The sequence below is a fragment of the Arvicola amphibius genome, chromosome 5 (genome assembly GCF_903992535.2).
Source record: "Arvicola amphibius chromosome 5, mArvAmp1.2, whole genome shotgun sequence".
NCBI lineage: Eukaryota > Metazoa > Chordata > Mammalia > Rodentia > Cricetidae > Arvicola > Arvicola amphibius.
In genome coordinates, this window is record NC_052051.1 from 144,336,579 (window position 1) to 144,359,701 (window position 23,123).

The 23,123-nt window shown below is 38.3% G+C and overlaps 1 protein-coding gene across 2 annotated transcripts; it reads right to left on the reverse strand.

Annotated features, from left to right (window-relative positions):
• Positions 1 to 1,205: 1,205 nt before the first annotated feature.
• On the reverse strand, positions 1,206 to 23,090 carry C5H18orf54 (chromosome 5 C18orf54 homolog). 2 transcript variants are annotated; one of them, XM_038330524.1, is made up of 9 exons: positions 22,944 to 23,090; positions 22,482 to 22,769; positions 20,002 to 20,321; positions 18,848 to 19,033; positions 17,822 to 17,972; positions 14,618 to 14,720; positions 8,382 to 8,513; positions 6,366 to 6,436; positions 1,206 to 2,924 (listed from the first exon to the last, which is right to left on the reverse strand). In XM_038330524.1, exons 3-9 carry the CDS (start codon positions 20,282 to 20,284, stop codon positions 2,852 to 2,854), a joined length of 999 nt encoding a protein of 332 aa, XP_038186452.1. In that variant the 5' UTR covers positions 20,285 to 20,321; positions 22,482 to 22,769; positions 22,944 to 23,090; the 3' UTR covers positions 1,206 to 2,851. The 2 variants fall into 2 exon arrangements, with proteins under 2 accessions (XP_038186452.1, XP_038186449.1); XM_038330521.1 differs by having other exon boundaries at positions 18,245 to 19,033.
• Positions 23,091 to 23,123: the final 33 nt, after the last annotated feature.

A 23,123-nucleotide genomic window follows, 5' to 3' on the forward strand; every position in this document is an offset into this window, starting at 1 on the left:
GGCTAGCTCTATGTCTTTGCCCTATCACAGGCCAAGACAGTTTCTTTATTAACCAATGGCATTCACAGCATACAGAGGGAAATCCCACACCACTTCCCCTTTTCTGTTTAAATAAAAAGGAAGGTTTTAACTGTAACACAGAAAAATTAATATAACAAAACAGGTATCAAGCAAGAATTACAGTTATAATATTTATATCTACTTTATCATAACTAAGGAAAACTAAAACTATAACTATATATTCTTCAACTCCATCAAGGACTCCAGAAGGATATAATATTACTTAAGTAAACAGGAAGTGCATTGTAAGCAACTTCCAAAACTCTAGAATTGACGGAGACATCGCTGCCTGGACAGTCACCCAAAGTTCTTCTGTACCATTAGGGCATCCATCTTCAGCCTACAGGCCCATAGTATCCAGCATACTTTTCCACATAGCAGAAAATTTCAAAGACAGCTTCACCTATATTGGCAGTTTGTCGATCACTTTTTTCTGTGTCCTGCAGAATGTCTAGCAGACTCTTTCATGAAGCAGCAACCCCAAAGGATCATCTCACTTTAGGCAAGCTCAGCAGTCATTTCCCTGTGGGTCCTGCATGTTCAGTTCACATAGAAAAGCATCAAACAGTCCAGGCAAGAGCAGTTTCTTCCCCAAATGGCCAACAAACTCCAGGAGGAGCCTGTTTGATGACCATCATCCTCTTGAAGTAGATTGGTGGTGCCAGGAGCAGATGTGTCTCACTGTCATAAAAAGTTTTAAGTTCTTAAAACATTTAAATGCCATATTCTGAAGGTCTCTGAAGGATTTGAAGTGTATCTATGTAACTGAAATATATCTCTTACATCTAAAATAATCTAACATGACTACAAGCTTGACTATTATAGATGGTTTTCTATTAAATGAGCGTATAAACACAATACCTTAATCAAGAGCAGAAATATACATACATTTACATACACATACACATATACATATATAAAACAAAATTGACCTTAAATTTGTATCAATAAACCAAGATCCATACCAATGCAAAGTATTCATCCCTGTATCATAAAGGGGAGGTGATGTAGGATTCCCTCTGTATGCTGTGAAAACCATTGGTTAATGAATAAAGAATCTGCCTTGGCCTGTGATAGGATTGAGTAGGGCTAGGCAGGGAAAACTACACTGAATGCTGGGAGAAAGAAGATGGAGTAAAGAGAAGCCATGTAGCCCCGCCAGAGATAGACGCTGAAACTTTACCAGGTAAGCCACAGCCTCGTGGTGATACACAGAATAGAGATAGGTTAAATTAGGATTTATGCGTTAGCCAGAAATAGACTTTTAAGATATTGGCCAAACAATATTGCATATAATATGGTTTGTGTGTGATTATTTCAGGGCTGAGAAGCCAGGAATAAACAAGCAGCCTCCTACAACAATGTTCGATAAACATATAATTATATGTAATTGTAACTTACAGCCGGATCTCTCTTTAGAAATTGTCTACAGTGAAATGACTCTCCAAGGCCTTCCTGACATAAGCCTATTGCAATCTTCCTTGTAAAAGCCAGGTATAACTTAATCTACAAAATAATTATATATTTGGTTACATCAGCCATTTGCTACCCAATAGAATTTTTAACAAAATCAAATGTCAGCAGCAAAGTGATCTTCTTAGTGCTCACAACTCTACTGGTAAAAGCTTCTCAAACTAGTCAATCAGACAAATAGGTGGGAAACTTCGCTGGCTAGGGAACACAAAAGACAGGGTCTATAGCATCTGATGTTAAATGGTGCCTTAATAGCTTTAGCCATATGTACTTAGAAATTCTATATAACAATAAATTTATTTATTTAAGAGACAGTCATTTGGTAAATGTTAACTTGTAGTACTTGACTATATACATATGCATTCTTTAATTTCATTGCTTTTAAATGCACTAATTATGCATCATTACATAATTTTAGCCTCATTGATGCAGATGTTTCCTACTTATAAATATTAATACTCACTAGTAGAAACTGCAAAACACAGCTCTGTTCAGTTCCATCTAGAGACAAATTCAGACAACTCTAGAAAAGAGTTTTCCATTACAATCGTTTCTGGATTTTAGACATTCATTTCTTGTTTAGTTTTAGATTTCTCATAAAGTTACAGCTTTTAATAGATTGGGATTAATCCAAAACTAAAATCTAGACAATAACCATATAACAAATGTTAAGTTCTAAAATACACCCTAAAATGATTTGTGAACTGTTAAGTATTATCAAGATTATCTACAAAGAATCAGAAGTATTAATTAAATAAGAAGGTTCTGTGGTATCACAATCAGAGAACATTCCATTAGCATGGAGTCATCAACTACTAGAAATCAATGTCATTTACAAATATAACATCTTACATATTAAATTTATGAAAGCTTAGAAGTCACAAAATCCCATACGATACAACAATTTAAGGTATTCCTTAAACTGCTTAAATATATTTAGTATACACACAAATATAAAATTAGTATAAAAGTTAAAGAGCTCCTTAACATCAAGCAAAAGGCTAAATGACAACTGAGACTGTCAATAAAGGCTGGGTCCAGATGAATGGCAGGAAAGGAAATTGTCCACTTTTGAGTATTAAATATTTTATGGTCAGATCCAAGTGCTACTTCGGAACATACCTAGTGTCTTCCAGTTGTATGTCTGTAAAAAAATCAGGCCTATAAATATTTCCAAGTTTAGATTTTTAAAAATACACTTGATGTAGCCATAGAAAAATATATGACTTATATTTACTTTGCTAATGTAAGAAACAGTAAAAGTACATATGGAGCCGCACGGTGACTGTTTACTGTGGCTAAAGCTTTATTTCCCGCCTCACGTTTTTGGCGACTGTTTCCCACTGGTGTCATCAACCAGGTCTCTCAGGCGGGATAAGTGTTGTAAGGCCCTTTATTAGAAAAACAAAAATATATTATAAACCAATAGTGAGAACTCACTAGCCAATTAGAAAGCAAGAAATAGTGATTATATATTTATTGACTTCAAAATTACTGTAAGAAATGAAGTTACAGAAAAACATAAAACTTTAACTGTTTCTTATAAAGTCTGACATCTGAACAAGTAAGAACTAAAATAATTTAATGTTCTATAAACATTTTCTTGAAATATCTGATATTCAATTTTTAGCAAATATGCCAGAGCCTAATAAAAACAGTATCACATGTATCATATTTAATAAAACATTTTTCATATAATTTCCCCCAACAACTCTGCAATGTTTTTTCTTCTGCCATGCTATATCATGGAGACATCATTTAGAAAACAAGGCACATAATTCATTTAATATTTACCATAACAATAGCTTGAATTTTAAAAATATCACTTAATATAAATAAAAATTCTCAGTAAAACTCATTTTTGCTGAGAAGGAACACAAGCAACTTCTCCAGTAAGGCTGAATAATGCATATGCTAACAACCTAGATATTTTAAAAAATACACATTTGGCCAGCCTGGTCTACAAGAGCTAGCTCCAGGACAGGCTCTAGAAACTACAGGGAAACCCTGTCTTGAAAAAAAAAAAAAATACACATTAGACAAAAGACTGCATCTTCAGCAAACAGTACTGGTCAAACTCAAAAGCTACATGTAGAATAATGGACATCAATCTTTATCTCTTACCCTTCACAAAACAATTCCAAACACATCAAAGATTTCAACATTAGAGCCAATAACCTGAGTCTGATAGAGGAGAATTAGAAAATATGCTTACACTTACAGGCACTGGAAGGAACTTTCTGAACAGGAAATCCCAGGTGCACATGCATTAACACTAACAACTGATAAAATGTACCACGTTACAAAACTATAACACTTCTTTATAGCAAAGGACACCACCTTTTAAGTAAAGAGGCAGCCTATAGAGGTGGAAAAATATCTGTACCAGCTATATGGCTGACATAGACTGTCAGAATATGTGAAGACCTCAAAAAACATAAAACCACAAAAAACCCAATTAACATTGGACAGACAGTTCAGCAGTTAAAGAGTACCAGCACCCTTGTAGAGATTTGGGGGGAGCTGTTTCCCAGAACCCATACAGTGGCTCACAACCACCCATAACTTCAGTTCCAGGGAATCCAATGCCTTCTCCTGACTTTCACAAGGGACCAGGAACACATGTGGTATACATATACACATGTAGGCAAAAAATTCATACACATAATGTAAAAATAAAAGTAAATTCAAAAAATTAGTTTTAATTGAAACATGTAATTATAACAGTCCTCAAAAGAAATATAAGCAGCTAACATATATTTTTCCTAACGTCCTTAGCCATCGGGGAAATAAGAAAAGTACTTTGAGATTTCATATTACTTTAGTCAGAATGGCTAAGATTTAAAAAAACAACAAAGACAACAAATGACAGAATGGATGTGGAATAACACATGCACTGTTGGTACCAGAGCAAATTAGGCAGCCACTGTGGAAATTAATATGCCAGTTCTTCAAAGACTGATAAATAGATGTACCGTATGACCTAGGTATACCACTAGTAGACATAGTCTCAGGACTTTATTTCCTACACTAGAGAATCTTCAGAGGTGTTTCACCTGGAGTGCCCACAGAAGCTGGGAAACTCGTATGGAGTCACGAGCAGAAGAGATTTTAAAAGGAAAGGAGATAGGACCCGGGGGGGGGGGGGAGATGAAGAAGGAGTGGGAACTAACAGAGCAAAAGGATTAAGTGGGCAGTGGATGGGCAAGCAAGGTAAGGAGTGACGCTGAAGAGCCTTGAAAGGCTGTGGGAATCTAATCCTGCAGAAGCTTCCTAACATGGACATATAAAGAGCTTACATGGAGTCACCCATTTAGAGTGGGACAATGTCTCTCCTAGACACCACAGGCTATCAAATAAAAAACAACAACAACAAAAAAAAAAAACCCAAAGCCAGATACGAGTTATCTCTTTCCAAAATGTTTGTCCGTGAAGTCCTACAGTCTCCCTCAAATATTAGGCTATGGCCACTGTTCTTGGTACCTTCCAGAAGTTGATGGTAAAATCCTATTGCTAAAAACACCACATACTTGAATCATAAAACTAGTCCCAGTGTGAAAGCTTAGCTGTCATAGTACTGAAAGATACTACACGTTAAGGAGGAAAAATAGTTAGCAATGCTACCTAATTGTGAACCCTATGAGCTAAACTATGAGCCTGACACGATATGCCCCTGACTGTTCTAACGGTGGCATGAATGTCACAGGAGTAACCGAACACTTCTTGTTAGAGTCCCCTGAATTAAGACACGATTCAAAAACTCATGGCTAGATGGCCACGGGCCTAGGGGAACCCCAGGTGCATGATATCACACTGACTCCTAATGACCTGTCACTGCACAATCTTCATCAGGGAAGATTCTTTTTGTAGCAGATGGGGGTTAACACAGAGACCCACATCTGACCAACAAGCAGAAAATAAGAGTGCCCAAACCTAAATGGGGCACCTATATCACACCATTCCTCCAAATGATCAGAGATCATCACATTTCGTATTTCTATAACCAAATGCAAACATAATGAACCTTATTGCCTGATAATAGAAACAACCTGCAGTATTCACTGCATTATTATTTAGGCCAAAAGGACTAAAAAATTAAATATGCTGTTAAATAAAACGTATTATTCTGAATCTGATGTGTGAAGTATTCTTTACTCATTTATTTGTGTTTGTATGTGTTTGTGTGTGTGTGAGCATACCCTTGGCACTTGTGTAGAAGTCAGAGAACAATTTACAGGAATCAGTCTGTCCTTCACTACATGGGCTCCAGGAACTGAAATCAGATCATCAGGCTTGGCATAAGTGCTCTTACCCACCGAACCATCTAGGCAGCCTCAGATATGTTAAATGATGATGCGTTTATGACTAGATGAACTCATTTCATAACAAATTATGGCTACAGTGTATCTCCAACAGTAGTGTCCATCTCAAGTGCTGCTTTTATTCTAGGATGAAAAGAGAATCTGAGCCAGGCATGAGCATTATATTTTAAATGAGTGTCTTTTTAATCCTTAGGATTATTTAAATAGGAAGCCACACAGGTGAAAGAGAAAGCAGTGTTTGTGTTTCTAAAAAATAATAGTGAATTCTATGAATAAGGAAAAAGACACTCAGTGTTGACCTCTGGACTCCAAATGCATGCAAACACACACACACACACACACACACACACACACACTCACACACACCACACAAGCACACATTTTAAAATAAATTTTAAAAAAGTGCTACAAGAAATTTAGACATGCCTACCATACAACTGAATTGCACCGATTCTTTTCACATAAATGACTAAAAATGGATTTGTGTCCATCTTAGTAAAGAATACTTACTTTTGAAGAGACCTAGTAATCGGAAGCATATTTTCCTTCAATTGTAGTTTAGAGAAATCATCCTCTGACACCTATCATTAAAAACCAAAAAATTAAAAATATTTGGAATAATTAGTTATACCAAACTATTTTTGGAAAGCAATTAATACTTTCATCTTTTCTTCATGCTAAAGCTACAACTACTTAGATTCATTGTTCAATTCTTCTAAAATATGCTTCTAAACATATGCCCATTAAAGAACCTTACTTTTGCTTGAAATTGCATCTTCACATAAAAGGTTATGTGTCAGTGATGTTTAAGAGAGTAAGTAAAGGACGGGTTACCCTGTACATTAACGATGTAATTAGGGTGTCAGGAGGAAAAAATGAATACTGTAATTTAAACAAACAAATTGGGATACTAAGCTGATTCACTCGTCATGCTTGGTGACTGTAATAAAGCTCTGCTGAATGGCAATAAAACTGATCAGGAGAACAAGCCAGGCACAGGAGAATCAAGCAATGCGTAATCTCACTCACATATGGATCTAAAAGGTACAGCTGTTAAAGGACTGGTTGGTGGTACAGGCAGTTGTGAGTCATCCAACATGGGTGCCAGGAACCAGATTTGAGCCTTCGGGAAGAGCAAGCCTTCTCAGTCACTGAGCAATTTTTCCAGCCACTGGATCACACAGTAAATTAGAGGCTGGCTGAGCAATGACAAATGAGATGCTGATAAGTATTTAAAATTATACTCTGGAGGGGTGAGTTCAAGATAGTTACTAGATAATTATGGTGGCCAAAGTTAATAATGTATTTAACAGGCTTGAAATTTTCAAAGAGATTTTAAATGCTCTTACCATAAAAAATACCTATAGAAGGTGAAATGCACCAATTGGCTTGATTCAGCTCTTCCATAATCCATACCTACTTACTTAATATATATTACATCAGAAATATCAAAATTTTGTTTGTCACAAAAAAGAAAATAAACTGAAAGTAAAGTGGTTAATTGGTTTATATTATGTTCTACTTGCTATTAAGTGGCAGTCAGAATTCACTGCCAATAAATATGGCAGGATATAAAGTCTATGGTCCTGTATTTTAAAAAGTCATCCTCTACAAAATAGCATAAAGCAGAAACAAGTTTTTCAAAGTTTCTAGGAAATACACAAATTAAAAAAGTGTTGTACACAGAAGTATCCATGAACACATAGCAACAAAAATAAATTTGCTTTTCTGAAGTACAAAGGTGGAGAAGTCTAACACTGAGAACATTTTATAGGCTTCACAAGTCCTGCAAGAAGTTTTGTGTTTGTAAGAAGCCAGAGCAATTAATTCTGCATGATTTTAGAGATGGCATTGATGCCTTTCATACAATAACTGTAGCAGCAGTATCTCTAAATAAGATGCTGGATTTGTAATAAAATAAGCAGAAAAAAATAGCTCAGGAGCAAAAAAGGAGAGGACCTCTTTGGAAGTCTAATAATACTAGTTGTGGGTAAAACAGTTTCTAAAAACTGCATAATTCTAACACAGTTCTCCAGCACGGACTGTGTTAGCATGCTTATGTACACAGAACTAGAGGTAGACCTAAAACAACCTGGTGAAATCTGCTTTAAATCTGAATATGAAATGCTCCTACAGCTCAAGTGTTGACCTTCAACTGGTAGCACGATTTTGGGAGATTGTAGAAACTAAGAGCCTAGACTTAACTGAAGGAAGTTGCTCACTGGGGCCTGCCTTCAAAGGTTACACTTAGTCTCCAGTCCCTTCCTCACTTTATCCCTTAGCAGGATCATGAGATGCACAGCCATTCCCCAGCCTACTCCCTGACACCACCGCTCCTGCTGCCTTGACGTTCTGCCTCATTGTGGGTCCACAATCAGTGGAGACAAAGATTACGAACTGAAAGCTCTAAAACTATAAGTCAAAATAAATCATGTTTATGTCATGTATTCTGCCACTTGATAAAAGAAATTAACTAATATGATTTTAGATAAAATCATGCATCTCAATTCATAAGTTCATGCTTACTTGTTCAATCTCTTCTTTTGGCTCCATATTTTTATTCTGATTAAAACTTTCTTGTACTGCTTGAAGGTTAAATAACATTTGTTTCAAGGCTTCAACAGGACCATGATGTTTGCCTCCAGATAGGGTAGAGCTCTAAAGTTAAAGAAGATGATAAAATTAAACTATTCAAGTATAGAAGGAAAAAGGTACATTGTATAATATTCCCCAGCAAAGAATTAAAGCAAAAATACAGACAATGTACTAAAACTGGAGTTTTAAAAAATCAAATCTGTTACACCTGTGGTCTTGCCTAGCAGTGGACCCTGCACGCCGCAACGCCAACCTTCCAGAAGAGATGTGCCTATTGCTGTAACAGTGCATGACTGCTGCAGGTAGTGCTGTCTACGGGATTTGAGGACTGCTGCTCACAGAAGGAATCCTACGATTCATCAGCAGTCCATGGCTAGGTGAGTTCACAGGTCGAAGGCAGAACTTTACTACTGTGATAATGGTCAAGCTATCTAAATTGCTTTCTAAACATTTATATTTATAACCACAGACATGAGCTGCTCTCGGCCTTGGTCAGGGCAGCTTCTTTTTGTAGTAAACAGCAGTCAATGGAGAGATGCAAAACCAGTTCAAATGAAGAGAACACAAGAGTGAATTCTCAGCCATAATTCAGTCATCTATATTAGTGGCACATGGCTAAGGGAATGCCACAGAAGAGGGAAAAAGAAAGAGGTGAAGGGCAGGGAGGACTGCTGTGGTGTCCTCTGGAACTCACAGCTCTGGCTATGTGGACAAGAGCTACAGAAGACAAACCAGCCAATATCCCAGGTTGATGACAAATCATCCCCAGGTCCCATCCTTTACTGAGGCATGACTAGAGATTGAGAGCTGCTGGGAGAGAAAGAATCATTCTTTTTTAAGGATGTAGCCATTGGCAGGTTTTTCTGCTTCTATGGATGATGCCACACCCATCACATATGGGCAGCACTAACTGGATTTAGTGTTATTAAAAAAAATAAAAGAAAAAAATTAAAATTAAAATTAAAAAAAATTAAAAGGAAGCTGAGAGAGGGGCATGTTGGAGGCACGTTAGGAAATTTGGGAGTGTGAAAATGGGGGAAGATAAGATCATATTTTATTATATATCAAAGAAAAAAGTGGGGGGGGTGGGCTGCCTGACTTGCAGTGTCGTTGACATACCCAGAGTCACTCCACTGGAAAAGACTGATCAAAGAAAATGTTTTTTACAAATAGATGCTACTAACTCACCCCTCTCCACACCTGGTCTCCAGGGAAAACCAACACTACTAACTACTAACTCACCCCTCTCCACACCTGGTCTCCAGGGAAAACCAACACTACTAACTACTAACTCAACCCTCTTCACACCTGGGCTCCAGGGGAAACCACTTAGAAATAGTAACAAGCAGTTTCGCAAACTCCTCCTAATCCTTGATACTTTAAAATTAGTATCACAGACCAAAAGAAGATCTGGAAAGCTTATTAGTTTCTTGTCTGTTGTGGAATAATCTTTTTGCACACTGTGAAAATGTGTCTTTGCCAAGATGCCTTCTAATTAGCTTAATAAAACAAAAACGTCTTCAGAATCCAGGTAAACCAAAATGTTCTTTTAAAATGTCTAAAAATAATTAGTTATCAACTGAGTGAGGCCTAGATTTCAAATAAATCTTCCTCAACACACTTTCAAGTATATTTTCACTGGCCAGGATAAGTGTACAATTTCTGCAGTCACTATGATTAGTCCTCAAAAACTAAGAAAAGAACTACCATATAAGCCAGCTACTACTCTTGGTTATATACCCAAAGAACTACATCAACATGCCCGAGAAACTTGCACATCCATGTGGACTTCTGCACTACTCATAATGGCCAGGAAATGGAACCAACTTTTATGTCCAGCAACAGCTGATGTATAAACAAAGTCTATGCAGACATAACAAAACAGAAAATTAATTTCCTAGAAAATGAATAAAACTGGAAATCACGTAAAATAAAATAAGCTAAATTCAGAAACACTATCTTTCTTTCTTCTTATATAGACATGAGATTTAAAACTAGATTTTCAATTACATATGTGAGTATACATGTGTGTACATGCATGTGCGTATGGTTTCATATAGAGATGCTATCGTTTTACCTCTTGAAGACCTAATAATCAAACGTGCTAACTTCCCATGTATTCAGTACTTAACTATACAGGGCTGTTGATTCTTTGAGGATAGTCTATAAGGATATTCAGTTTACTCATCTATTTGGGAATTTATACCTTATGCTGGCCTGGAACTCACAACCCTACTTCCACCTTCTGAGTGCTGTTGGCTCATGACATTTTAGGCACTTCTTAAAGCGGCTACTTCACAGAGAAAACAAGATTTTTCCTTCTATCAGGAGGTGGGGGAGAAGAATAAGAAGTTAGTGCTTAAATGGTAATGAGATTTAGTTTGGGAAGATGAAAAGGTTCTGGAAACACTTGTTGGTAAAGGCTGTAATAATATCAAGCTACTAAAACGTCACTGAACTATATGCATAAAATTAATTAACATAGCCAATTTTATGTCATGTATGCTTTACTACAAAGAAGTGTAAGGATTCAGTTAGGCTGAAAATCAGTACTTACCATTCAATAATCTGAGACTTACCAATGAAGTCTAATAGTGAATGTCCTGAGGACATTATTGTTGTTCCTCTGATTCAGTAATGTTTCATACATTCATAAAACTATGTAAACATCTTCTAAGTAACAGACTGAAAACAGCCTCCCAGTGAGCTGGTTACAGAGCAGTACCAGAACAAGAAAAAAAAAAAAAAACAAACAAACAGACTCTATCCCAAAGAGAACAAAGACTGGCCTACGGAAATTGCAAAAATAAGACAGGACAGCCAAGCAGTGCAAAGAAACAGAACTCAACTCAGTGGAAAGAAGTAAGCCAAACCTAAGAGCTCTCTGGCAAAGAGTGGGAAATAGAAGCCTTATCAGCAGGTGAGTGAGGCAGTCCTAGTGAACATGGACAAGCAGTCTCACCCACAAGGTAAGATCACAGCCCTCTCACGCTTCAGAAATGGCTGAAGGTTTTGTTACCTTCTGTTGTGACTTCTCCACAGGACACTAAGCAATGGAGAGCCCTGCTACACTGATGCACTGCTGCACTGCTGCACTGCTGCACTGGCGCCTCGGCAGGGCACCAGTCACACTCATTTTCCACTGTGATAGAACACCATGGCCAAGGCAATTTATGAAAGAAAACAATTGTCTGGGCTTACAGTTTCAGAGGGCTAGAACCTATGCTGAGAACTCACATCTTGATTTACAAGTCGAAGGAAGAGAGGAAACACACTGGAAATGGCAGAAGCCTCTCGAAACCTCAAAGCCCAAGCCCCAAGAGTGGAAATGCCATACTTCCTCAGCAAGTCCATACCTCCTATTCCTTCCCAAACAGTTCCACAAACTGAGGACCAAGTACTCAAAGATATGAAAATATAGGGGACATTATCATTCAAACTACCACAGTACCTATTTGTTTAAATTAAGATACCCTGGAGCCTGAGAACTGGGAATCTAAATTCATTGTGCTGCTGAAATAGATGCTGGGAGAATTTTATTGACAATAAGAGGCCCTGATGCTAAAAAAACTAGACAGACAGGAGAGAGAGAGAGAGAGAGGGGGGGGGGGGGGACAGACAAGGTAGATAGGTAGGTAGGTAGATAGATGATAGATAGATAGATAGATAGATAGATAGATAGATAGATAGATAGATAGATGATAGACAGACAGATAGATAAAATGCAGACATCAGTTGGTTCAGCCCAGGTAGTAAATGGTACAGAGAGAAGGAGACCATCCTTTGTAGTATTATCAACTGAGAAAAACAAAGGAATCGGATAGTACAGAATCTGAGGTTGAAGCAATGAAATTCACTGTAGAGTCCATGAACTCTGAAGCTCCAGCAAACTAATATCCAGTCTTATACCAATAACAGAATGGTTAATGGTTAAGTTTAGAAAGGGGAGCTGGAGAGATGGCTCAGAGGTTAAGAGCACTGCGTGCTCTTCCAGAGGTCCTGAGTTCAATTCCCAGAAACCACATGGTGGCTCACAACCATCTTTAAGAAGACCTGGTGCCCTCGTCTGACCTGCACAAATACATGGAGGAAGACCCCTGTACACATAATTAATAAATAAATCTTTAAAAAAAGAGTTTAGAAAGGCATCAGCCTACACAAACTCAGTGTAGAAGCTGCCTTCTGTCTGTACTCCAAAAATATTTGCTAGGTTCCTCCAAGCTGAAATATTAGTCACTTTGAAGAACTTGGAGCTGAAGGGTGGGCAAATCTAACACATAAAATGGCAGATCTAAGTACAGGCAGCAGAGGTCCAACACAAGGAAGTCACAAGACAACAGCTCTAGTAGACATCCTACCCTTGAACCACATAGCTCAGCACCAGCACCAATCACAGGAAAGCCACTAAGAGCCCAGAAGTTCAGCTGACTCTCTACCCACATACAGAGCTGAGAGTCTCCTATATCTGACCACCAGAAAGCCAATCCAAGCGCAACCTTATCTTCCCTTTTCTTCTTTCCTTTTCTTTTTCGCTGTTTCCCTTTCTCCTTGCAGTATTCTTAGCTATTACTTTTACTTTATTTCTAATTTTTACTCTCCTCAATATACTAATCTATGTATTTTTTCAGAGACAGTTTTTTTGCCTCGTTTCCCCTTTATGTATTTAGTACTATTTGACTTTATCTTTTTTTAAGAAAAGCATTTAATATTTTTATTGTTATTCTACCATTCATAATCTTAGTTATGAAGTTCTTCATTACTGGGAAATGGTTTTCATCTTTTTCCTTCATTTTATTATTTCTTTTTAATTTCTTGGTCCTTTCTCTCTCCTTCCAAAACACTCTTCCCTACTCCTCTACTTACTTTTCCTGTCCTTTATTTCACCTTGCTTCTCCCTTTTCCCCTCTTTCATTTTCTGCCTCCACACCTACTCTAAGTAATTTCTGACCTAATAGCACACATTATGTAGGTTGTTATCAGTGACATAATAATGGGCGTTAGTCGACTTAACCTGTAGTTCTCTATCGTTGATGGGTTACTATTGTTGATGCTACAACGGTGTCTCCTCACTACTTAGAGCTACTGGTGAGGTATGGGGAACTTCCTGGAAACTGAAGCATTTCCTCCAGGAAGCTAAGGAAACTCATGAGACCCTGAATTAGAAGGAGAAAAAAAGGTCACAGCTGTGGGAAGACAGATACCAATCGAAGAGACCAGAGTGTGGCTAGAAGAGCACTGTCTAGTCTAGGACCTGCCCTAACCTTACACATTCCCCGAACACTTATTTACTAAGTAACGTCATCACCCTAGCAGTTGGTGCAAACTATCTGGATTCCTTCAAGATACATCTCAAATCTAGCAATTGCTGGCCACCTCCGACAACTCACTACCGTACTGTAGATGCTATGAGCTCCGCATGAGTGCTCTACTCCTTCTCTAGGGTCTCACTGCATTTTTCCTTTCATAAATCTCCTGGCCATGTAGCCACTTTCTTAACCATCCTTTCGTTTGTTTCCTCTGATGGAGCTACACTGACTCATCCTGATAATCCTTGACCATGTCGGTCAAACTTATACTTTTAAGTCAAATTCTGTGTAATATCTTAAATGCATACATGTAAATTAGTATTTGTAAAACATATAAAGTGACTTTGTAAAATAATGCAATAATTTAAATTATCATGGTAGGCATACTATTGGAGAACTGGCTTACAAAGAAAGATCATTTCCTCTAGAACGGTCTCCTTATGTTTGGGGGAAAGGGTGAGGACATTGTAAGGACAAGTCAAACTGCATGTATGATTCAACTCTAGTTTCTTGTGCTTCAGAATATTAAAAATCATGACAGTGGTCATGGCTTGTGGGTATGTTGAGAAATGGATTTGGGAACTTTTTGTTATTGTTTTAAAATACTAAAAAACAGAAACGAGTATGCACAAAAATGAGGAGGATGCACAGGAATGAGGAGGATGCACAGGAATGAGGAGGATGCACAGGAATGAGGAGGATGCACAGGAATGAGGAGGATGCACAGGAATGAGGAGGATGCACAGGAATGAGGAGGATGCACAGGAATGAGGAGGATGCACAGGAATGAGGATGCAGAGAAACGAGTATGCACAGATTAACCACAGACTTTCTTCCACTATAAGCATTAACTTTACTCACCTGCTTCCCATCACTTAAAACGTCCTCAAGAATCTCACTAATACACTGTGTCCTGGAACTTTGCTGAGGACTGTCATCAGCTTTAACAGGGACAGGAGATTTGCTAAACAGGATTTAAAGGATACAAGCAGTAGTTAAGTCCCCAGGTTTAAAAAGCAAGCCTTCTATCATTTGAAATCTTCACTTAAAAACAAGTGAGGCGCACAAACAGCCCAGCCCCTAACAGCGCTTGCTGTGGTTGCAGAGGACCCCATTCTTCTCCTAGCACCCACATCTTGTGGCTCACAACCACTTGGCACTCCAGCTCCAGGAGATTTAACACCCTCTTCCAGCTTCTACAACACTATAATCGCATACATGAACACACACACTTAACAATTTGTTCAAATTGTTGTGACCAAAAAAATAAATGTCATGGATATGCTTCATATTATAGTTATGCAATAATTCCTCCATCTTGTCCTTAAACCAGTACCAGAATTCAGCTCTCCTGTATCCCCTTGCTTCGCTTTCCAGCATTACAGACAACACACATATACAGTAAACCACTATTCCTCAACTGACTCTCCCGGCTACGGAACAGCTTCCCATGGGCTCTCCAGGCTACACACAGCCTCAGAGGCTCGTCAGTTTGACAAGTACCTTTTGCCAAGTAAATATTGAGGGAGAGTCTGGGTTCAATCCCCCATGCCATCCACCCACACATTAGATATATTTGTCTAATGATAACCAGAAAACTCAAAGACATGCAGTCTCTACTTCGGTGGCAGTTTTATGTCCTCCTACTTCCAGACAAGACAAACCCACCTCCAGAACTGCTAGCCACACAGGAAAACTGAGAAAAAGCTCAATTTTTAAATCTAAATTCCAAACTGAAAATTCCAATCCCAGTCCCACCTCCTATGACTTTAGGTAATTTGCCTGATTAATCCTGAGTGTCGACATTTATTGTCCTATTCCACAGCGGGACTGTAAAATAATTCTCTATGTGTCTCATCTACTTAGTAGCCACTTCTTTCTTGATGCTCTGAGTAATAAAGGAGCACTCATGGCAAAAGAATGTTCCCAATTTTAAATTCTGAATTTATTCCATTTTTATATATCATTATAAAGTTAAATTTCTAACTTAAAAATACAATACCTAGTAATCTTTTTATAAAATTTGAACATTGCATGCTAATCATTTTCTTAGTGAGAAGCAATTCTTTGTTGGCATATCTTACTTACACTTTTCTAAACACTTTTTCTCAGTCTACGTGGTCTTCGCTCGCCACTCAACAATACAGTTTTATGTATCCTTTGAAGATACAGACCAGAGAGGCCCACTACACAATCCTATTTTTACATTTAAAATTTTTACAACAAAATTGTTTAAAATATAATTTAGCTGAGTTTGACTATATTCTACCTTTTACTTTGTGTTGGGAGGCTGTGGGTGCGTGTGTACATGGGTGTGCATGGTGTGGGTGTGTGGACTTATCTGGGCCAAGATCAATCTCTAAGCCTTCTGCTATTACTATCTTAATTTTAAAGGTCTCTCACTGAACCACGGTTTTCCAGTTCAGCCAGAGATCGTCTTGCCTGCCCCAAACCCTGGGATTCCAAGTGCACACCAGCACACCTAGCTTCTTACCTAGGAGCTGAAGATCCACACTCAGGTCCTGCGCAAGCACTTTACCAACTGACCCATCTCTCCGGCATCTATGTTCTGCCTTTTAGAACACTAACTCTATCGCTTCACATTCCATTCTGTTTCATCCTGGAATACTTTACCAGTCTTCAACTGAGATCTATTTATTCTTCTCAGGAATATATCTTTTCTTTTTCTATAAGTATACGTATAGGCTAACTCTCCAAATATGACATGCTAGGTGCAAGTTATTGGGTCAAATCATTGATATTACTTGTACACAACACAAGTTTTAGAGTCTAAACGCAAAACATATATAGCAAATACATTCGAAAATTCTGCTCTTAACTAGCTCTAGTATTTATTTCTGAAAACAAAACATTTTATCTATTCTTTACTAACACAAAGACTGATTAGGAAATAAAAAAAATGAAGTTAACATTAAATAAGCTAGTCATCAATTCCTTTTAAAAAAGATATTGCTGAAATTACTTGAGAAATAAAAGTAGAAGGAGAAAATAGTTTTATGAGCAACACCCTTGGTCAGAAACTAGCCTCAGTACTTCCATTTTCAAATCAACTGAATCTCTCCACAACCCTACTTAACTGTCATTTCTCCATCTTCAAAATTTAAAGAGCTTACACTGGTATCAAAGAAGAAAAGGAAGAGATGAGAAGGATGAGAGTCAGCACTGGCATCCCAAAGCGAAGTATGCAACTCAAACAGTGAAGGAGAACCCACTTGGCAGGCTGACAGGGGAGGACTGACTTGAAGGCCAGTTTAGGATACAGAGCATGACACTGTCTTCAAAAAGGAAAAAGGATCCAGGGGTTCCGCAAGACAATCAACTATTAGAGCCTAAAAATCAGAACAAATACAGCTTAGCAAAACTCTGTTTCTTTGAGTTCAGATGGAGTAAATACACTAAGGAATGAATGTCCTTACAGAAGGAAGCGCTGATCAACACCATGCTCATCTTAGGTGTGTAGGTGCTTTTCGAGTTATTCCAAAAAAGAGTATCATAGGAAAGTCAAGCATACAAATGAAAAGAACCCTAGGAACTACAACAGACCATCTCTAAAAATGTACTGTTATCTCAGGAAAGCAATGACTTAACAGAGAATATCAAAATGTAAACAAGAAGTGAGTAACAGGTGTCAGGAAGATGTACCATTTAAAAAGTGATAAGCATTCAATAATGCCACTCCAAATGCAAAATAAATTTTATCAAGTTCCATTATATATAAGCACACAGTTATGAACACATATATGTTTTATATATATAATATATATTATATATATATATATATGTTACATGTTTTATATATATATATATATATATATATATATATATATACAATCGACACCAAAACGAAATGAATATATGTAGCATGTATTTTACGTAAGTATGCGAAACATTACACCATCTTAGGCTAACAAATGACAATTACAACTTAAGCAATAAGAAAGTTAGATCATACCACCGTTAATTATTAAGTTACATGGAAAGCAAATCTGATGTTGCCGAAGCACTTTTCCATTTGAAAGTACACTAACAACGTCACTTACTTACAAAGTAACAGGGACATTTTCCCATGATCGTTCTGCTTCAAGTTTATCTAAGGAGCAAGGGCTGTCATCCTTCGCCACAGGCTTTGGTAAGTCATCAGGAGGCTGCCTGAGAGTCTTCTTAGCCTTGAGGATAAGCAATTCGATTCTGTCACCTAATTTTAAAAACACTCTTTAAGTAAATAAAAAATGGTATCTCAAAAAATACTGAACAGAAAGTAGAATATTTGGAATGTGCACAACTACGACAGCAAATTAGGACAAAGTGTGTTACTTTAAACAAAGAAAACAGAGAACATCTATAGCTTTAAAGTGCTAATCATTCATATTATAAAAATACATTATTACAACATAAAGCTTATACAGAATACATTAAATTTTAACATGTCATTTGTTTTAAAATAAAAGACTAAAAACAAAATATTACCACAGAATGGCTTTGGGGATTGTCCTGGGAGAAGTGGATTCTCACACTGACACTGGCTATTTTCGGGATCGTATTTATATTCATTAACTAATCCTTCATTCTCACTGAAGGAATCTGTAAAGGTTGGAGGTTGAAAAGAATATTCAAAGCCATCTACTTTATGTGTAGGTGGAGTAGTTCTTTGTGTCTGGTGACTACGCATGGGGGAATATGCATCTTCATTAAGTAACTTAGAAACCCTCTGACTATTTCCATCAGGTAACAAGTCTTGACTGTGGAGCCAAATTGGATACTTAAAATCAGGTATACTAGTTACCCCTGAGACATTAAGATCAGATTTCTGGCTCGTGAGCCATCTTGGATAGTTCTTTTCAGGAACGTACTCTGAACTGTCCTTGAAAGATGATTCCTTAGGAAAGGATAAAGATGACTCCAAAACACATTTATTATTTCTAGTCATAGGTTTGGGGGTTCTGGGCCTACCACATTTCTTTCCATTTACATCTGTATATACATCAGGAGTAACTACATTATCCTTGTTCTTGGGAGTAGAGGCTACATGAAAATTTGGCTTCTTTCTAATGTCCGACGAATCCCGTCTACCAATGTATTTCTTGTTTCTCTTGCTTGGTCGATGACCAGGGGCAACACAAGTAAAGGGAAAAGAGCCGTCCGCTGGCAGTCTCAACAAATCATCAGTTGTTAGGCTGACGGCGTCCGTATCCGTAATCGTCTCCCTTCTATAGGCCAAGCAGTCTAAGTGGTGTTTGTGATCAAGGTTTTCAAAAGCTGAAAAGCAAAGAATAATTCTACTTATTTTCTTTATCATATGCAACACTTAACAGGAAATGAGAATTAAAAATTTAGGAATCTTTTTGGTGTTTTCCTTTTATTACTAGTTTTGAATAGAAATATTAAACATAAATATATAACCTGGCAATTATAAAATGTGCTTTTTCAGACCTCTTCAGTATTTAATTCATATGTGTATCACCAACCAGCTGAATTTGTGTGTGTTCTCTAACTTACTGTTTCTTCAACTTTCTCAATAAGGACACTTCTTTTAATTAACACAATCACTAAGGCTGATTTCTGAAAAACTGGCTACCACATAGGGAGAAGTGTGGTACTAAACCAGGTAGAAACACAATTTGCTTTCTCTCCTGGTCACCTTGCAATGGCATGGCCACACAGAGAAAGCTGTTCTAGGTCTCTTCTAGAATACATCACCCACTTCCTTCCCATTCTTTGCTTTTCTAGAAGTGTTCAGTACAGTGTTTATCAACATCTCATTTTTCCAACTTGTCTTCATGAAAGCTTTATTGGGGACAAACTCTGAGTATATTGTGACTATTGATCCACAGAATACAGACAATAAAAAAATAATATTCCTATCTGACCAGCTAAAACAGAGCAAATATAAACTCAGAATGATTGGGATTATTTAGGCATTAACTTGTTAAGACAATAGCAATATTTTTCCATCATGCCACAGAAAAATGGCTTAAGAGTTTAGGATCAGCCACTTACTATTGGTAATTATATTTACTGTTGTCCTCTCCAAGGTCAAAAGATCTTAGGGAAAAACTCCTGGGATCATGACAAGTATACAATGTATTTCAGAAAGTATAAAGACTTCAGCAAAATAAAAGTTATTCCAAAAATAACAAAAGAAATCCAACTTTATAAGGCCCATTTCTCAAATATGCTAATCACTGGACATAAAAGAATGCAAGAAGCCTAAGAATACAGCATACCGTTGGTCGGTTTACGCACATAGCTGGAAAACCGCGGCATGTTACCAGACGCTCCACCAGTCTTTACTCTGCCAGGGTTTGCTCCAGAATATTCTCTGCGTAGATCAAAATCATCAATGTAGGCCTGTAACGCCTCAGAAGCCGAACTGTACAATTTGTCCTTATACTGAAAAGAGCCACCAGAGTGGGGGGAACTACCACCACTCAGGCTGCAGCTTGCCAGGAGAGAGGAAACTGAAGACTCCCGAGAGCAACGTCTGTGTTTTGGGGTTGATTTTGCCATGGTTTTCTCAAAATGAGTTCTTTGTTTCCATTAAATACTGCAATATAAAAACAAAATGTTACAGTGCCAATGGATTATGACTATAAGCCACAAAAACTATTAAATAAACATTAATTTTTTATTAATAAAATTAGTTGTCAACAATAAATGTTCTTATTTAAGCTCTGAATGTTTCCCATTACCTTTACTATTAGCCATTTCATGAATGATTTAGAAAAAAAACTGAATACCTACTATGGGCTTGGAAATATATATACAAAACTACTTCAGCATATACTCAGAATACCAAGGAAAAGATACTCATTTTTTTAAAGTACTAAAAGCTGCTAATGAACAGTCCTTTTTCATTTGGTGATATGTTCTATGACATCACAATTCCTATCATTCGCCAACAGTATTTTGTAAGACTTATAAGCCTACTGCCTCCATTATAGGCAGAAGGTAGTCAATTTTTAAGCCATCAGATAAAGCATTAGAAACAAGGAACAGGAAAGACAAGCAACAATATAAAACTTTAGCCAACTCTCTCCCCCTAAAAAGTAACTATAGAGAACAAAATACTTAAATTAACAAATTTAATTGATAAATCTTACTTCAGAATGAGCTAGCTATAAGCCTTTTTAAAAATAAGAATCTCCTCTTGACCTTCATATCCCCAATACTTTTAATTCTTTTAAAACTTTTTTTTTTTTTTTTTTTTTTTTTTGGTTTTTCGAGACAGGGTTTCTCTGTGGCTTTAGAGCCTGTCCTGGAACTAGCTCTTGTAGACCAGGCTGGTCTCGAACTCACAGAGATCCGCCTGCCTCTGCCTCCCGAGTGCTGGGATTAAAGGCGTGCGCCACCATCGCCCGGTGTACAGGTTTTCTGCCCACATGTATGTCTGTACACATGTGTGCCTGTTGCCCAGGAAAACCAGAAAGGGCTGCAGATCCCCTGGAACTACAGTCACAGATATCTGTGAGCCAACATGTGGGTGCCAGGAATTGAACCTGGGTCCTCTGGAAGAGTAGCCAGTGCTCTTAACCAGTGCGTTTCTCCAGCTCCTGTATTTTCAATTCTTTTTTTTTCTTTTTTCGAGACAGGGTTTCTCTGTAGCTTTGGAGCCTGTCCTGGAACTAGCTTTTGTAGACCAGGCTGGCCTCGAACTCACAGAGATCCGCCTGCCTCTGCCTCTCGAGTGCTGGGATGAAAGGCGTGCGCCACCACCGCCCGGCTTGTATTTTCAATTCTTAAATAGAGTCAGTTCCCCTTTCTTAAGCAAGTTTAACTGATTCGGAAATTCACTTAACGTATTCAGCTTTATTTTTCCAGTAAAATTGAGAGAACTCTTTAAACAAGAACAGACCAGACAGGTATTAATTCTGAGTACAATAGTCACTGAGAACTGAAGTGTTCTCTATACTAAGAATTTACACACAGGACACGTGCTATGATGCTGCAAGGTCAATACATTTAATTCTGGCGATATTTTTGGAAATATTTTGTTTAGTGTAATACTATCAATGACAAATTTGACTTTAAAATATAACAACTTTTCTTTTTTTCTTTTTTATTTATTTATTTTTGTTTGTTTGTTTTTTTGAAACAGGGTTTCTCTGTAGCTTTGGAGCCTGTCCTGGAACTCGCTCTTGTAGACCAGGTTGGCCTCGAACTCACAGAGATCCGCAACTTTTCTAATTAAATAAAAATTAGAGGGCTGCAGTAGCCTCTGTCTGTATTCCTAGCACTCAGGGGCTGCGGGAGGAGGTAGTATTGGTTAGCAACAACATTCTTGGTTGCTCAGCAGCCTGCTGTAGGTTTTTCTTTAAAGAAGTAGTAGGCAAAGTCGATTTTATGCGTTCTTTATCTTCTTACGAATCATTAAATTAGCTTGACTAAATCCGCTTGGGTACCGTTTATGACTTTTCAGAATACTAATCAGGCTGCCAGTTCTAAAACAAAACATTAAAAATAAGCAAAATCTTCAAAGGGAAAAGCTGCTGGATTTAGTTCTCGTTGAGTGGCCAAGGTTAACTCCATTTACATGACACAAAAGGAAACCCGCAATTCTTATGGAAAGTTTTCAAGTCTGTGAAAAAGTATACTAGTTTAAAAAAAAAATCCCTGAGCTTTCAACAATTATCAACATACTATTTATAATACTGTCCTCATTTTAATCACGGGACTGTTTCCAGCATACATATTTTAAGTATCTTACCATTCCCCTTCGCGAGCGCTTCGGTTTGAAATCTCCAAAACGAAACCGATCGTGTCGAACAAGACCAACTCAGGGCAAGAAATGTCCAACTCCCTTGATTCAAAACACAGACGACTGTGCCAAAGGGTGCAAGGGAGACAATCGCCCTGGGGGTTAAGAACGACGCCCGGGAGACCGCAGCGGCCGTGATTTCTGAAGCCGGGACGCCGAGGCCGGCTCAGTCTGCAGAGGGAGCGTCCATGGGTCGGGCCACGGCCCATCGGGGTTGGCGGGGTGGCAGCAGAGACCCTGTGGATGGCGGTGACACAGCCGTGAGCACATTCGCCCTGCAGCCGCCCTGCATCCGCCGAGACCTCGGCTCCCGCCCCGAACCCCGCGGCCTCCGCACCCCGGGACGCCCCTCCCTGGGGAGGCTCCTCCGCCTCCCTCAGTCCCGCCGGGGAAGGATGCGCGACCGCTCACCAGGACGCTCTTTAAAACTCCCAAGTCCAGACCCTCGGCCGAAAGCCCAGGCCCTCAGCAAACCGGACGGACATCGCCCTCCTCGGGACCGCTATGCCCCTCGGCGGCCACAGGCGGGCTCGACGCCCGCGCTCGCGTTCAAACCGACCCAACATGGCGCCGGCCCGCCCGCCGGGCGCA

Coding starts and splice junctions, on each gene's coding strand:
- C5H18orf54 (XM_038330521.1), bottom strand. CDS start 20,284: ATGGCAAAATCAACCCCAAAACACAGACGTTGCTCTCGGGAGTCTTCA. Junction 8,514..14,617: donor TTTTAAGTGATGGGAAGCAG/GTGAGTAAAGTT, acceptor CTTTAACTTTAG/AGCTCTACCCTATCTGGAGG. Junction 6,437..8,381: donor CAAAAGAAGAGATTGAACAA/GTAAGCATGAAC, acceptor TTTTAATGATAG/GTGTCAGAGGATGATTTCTC.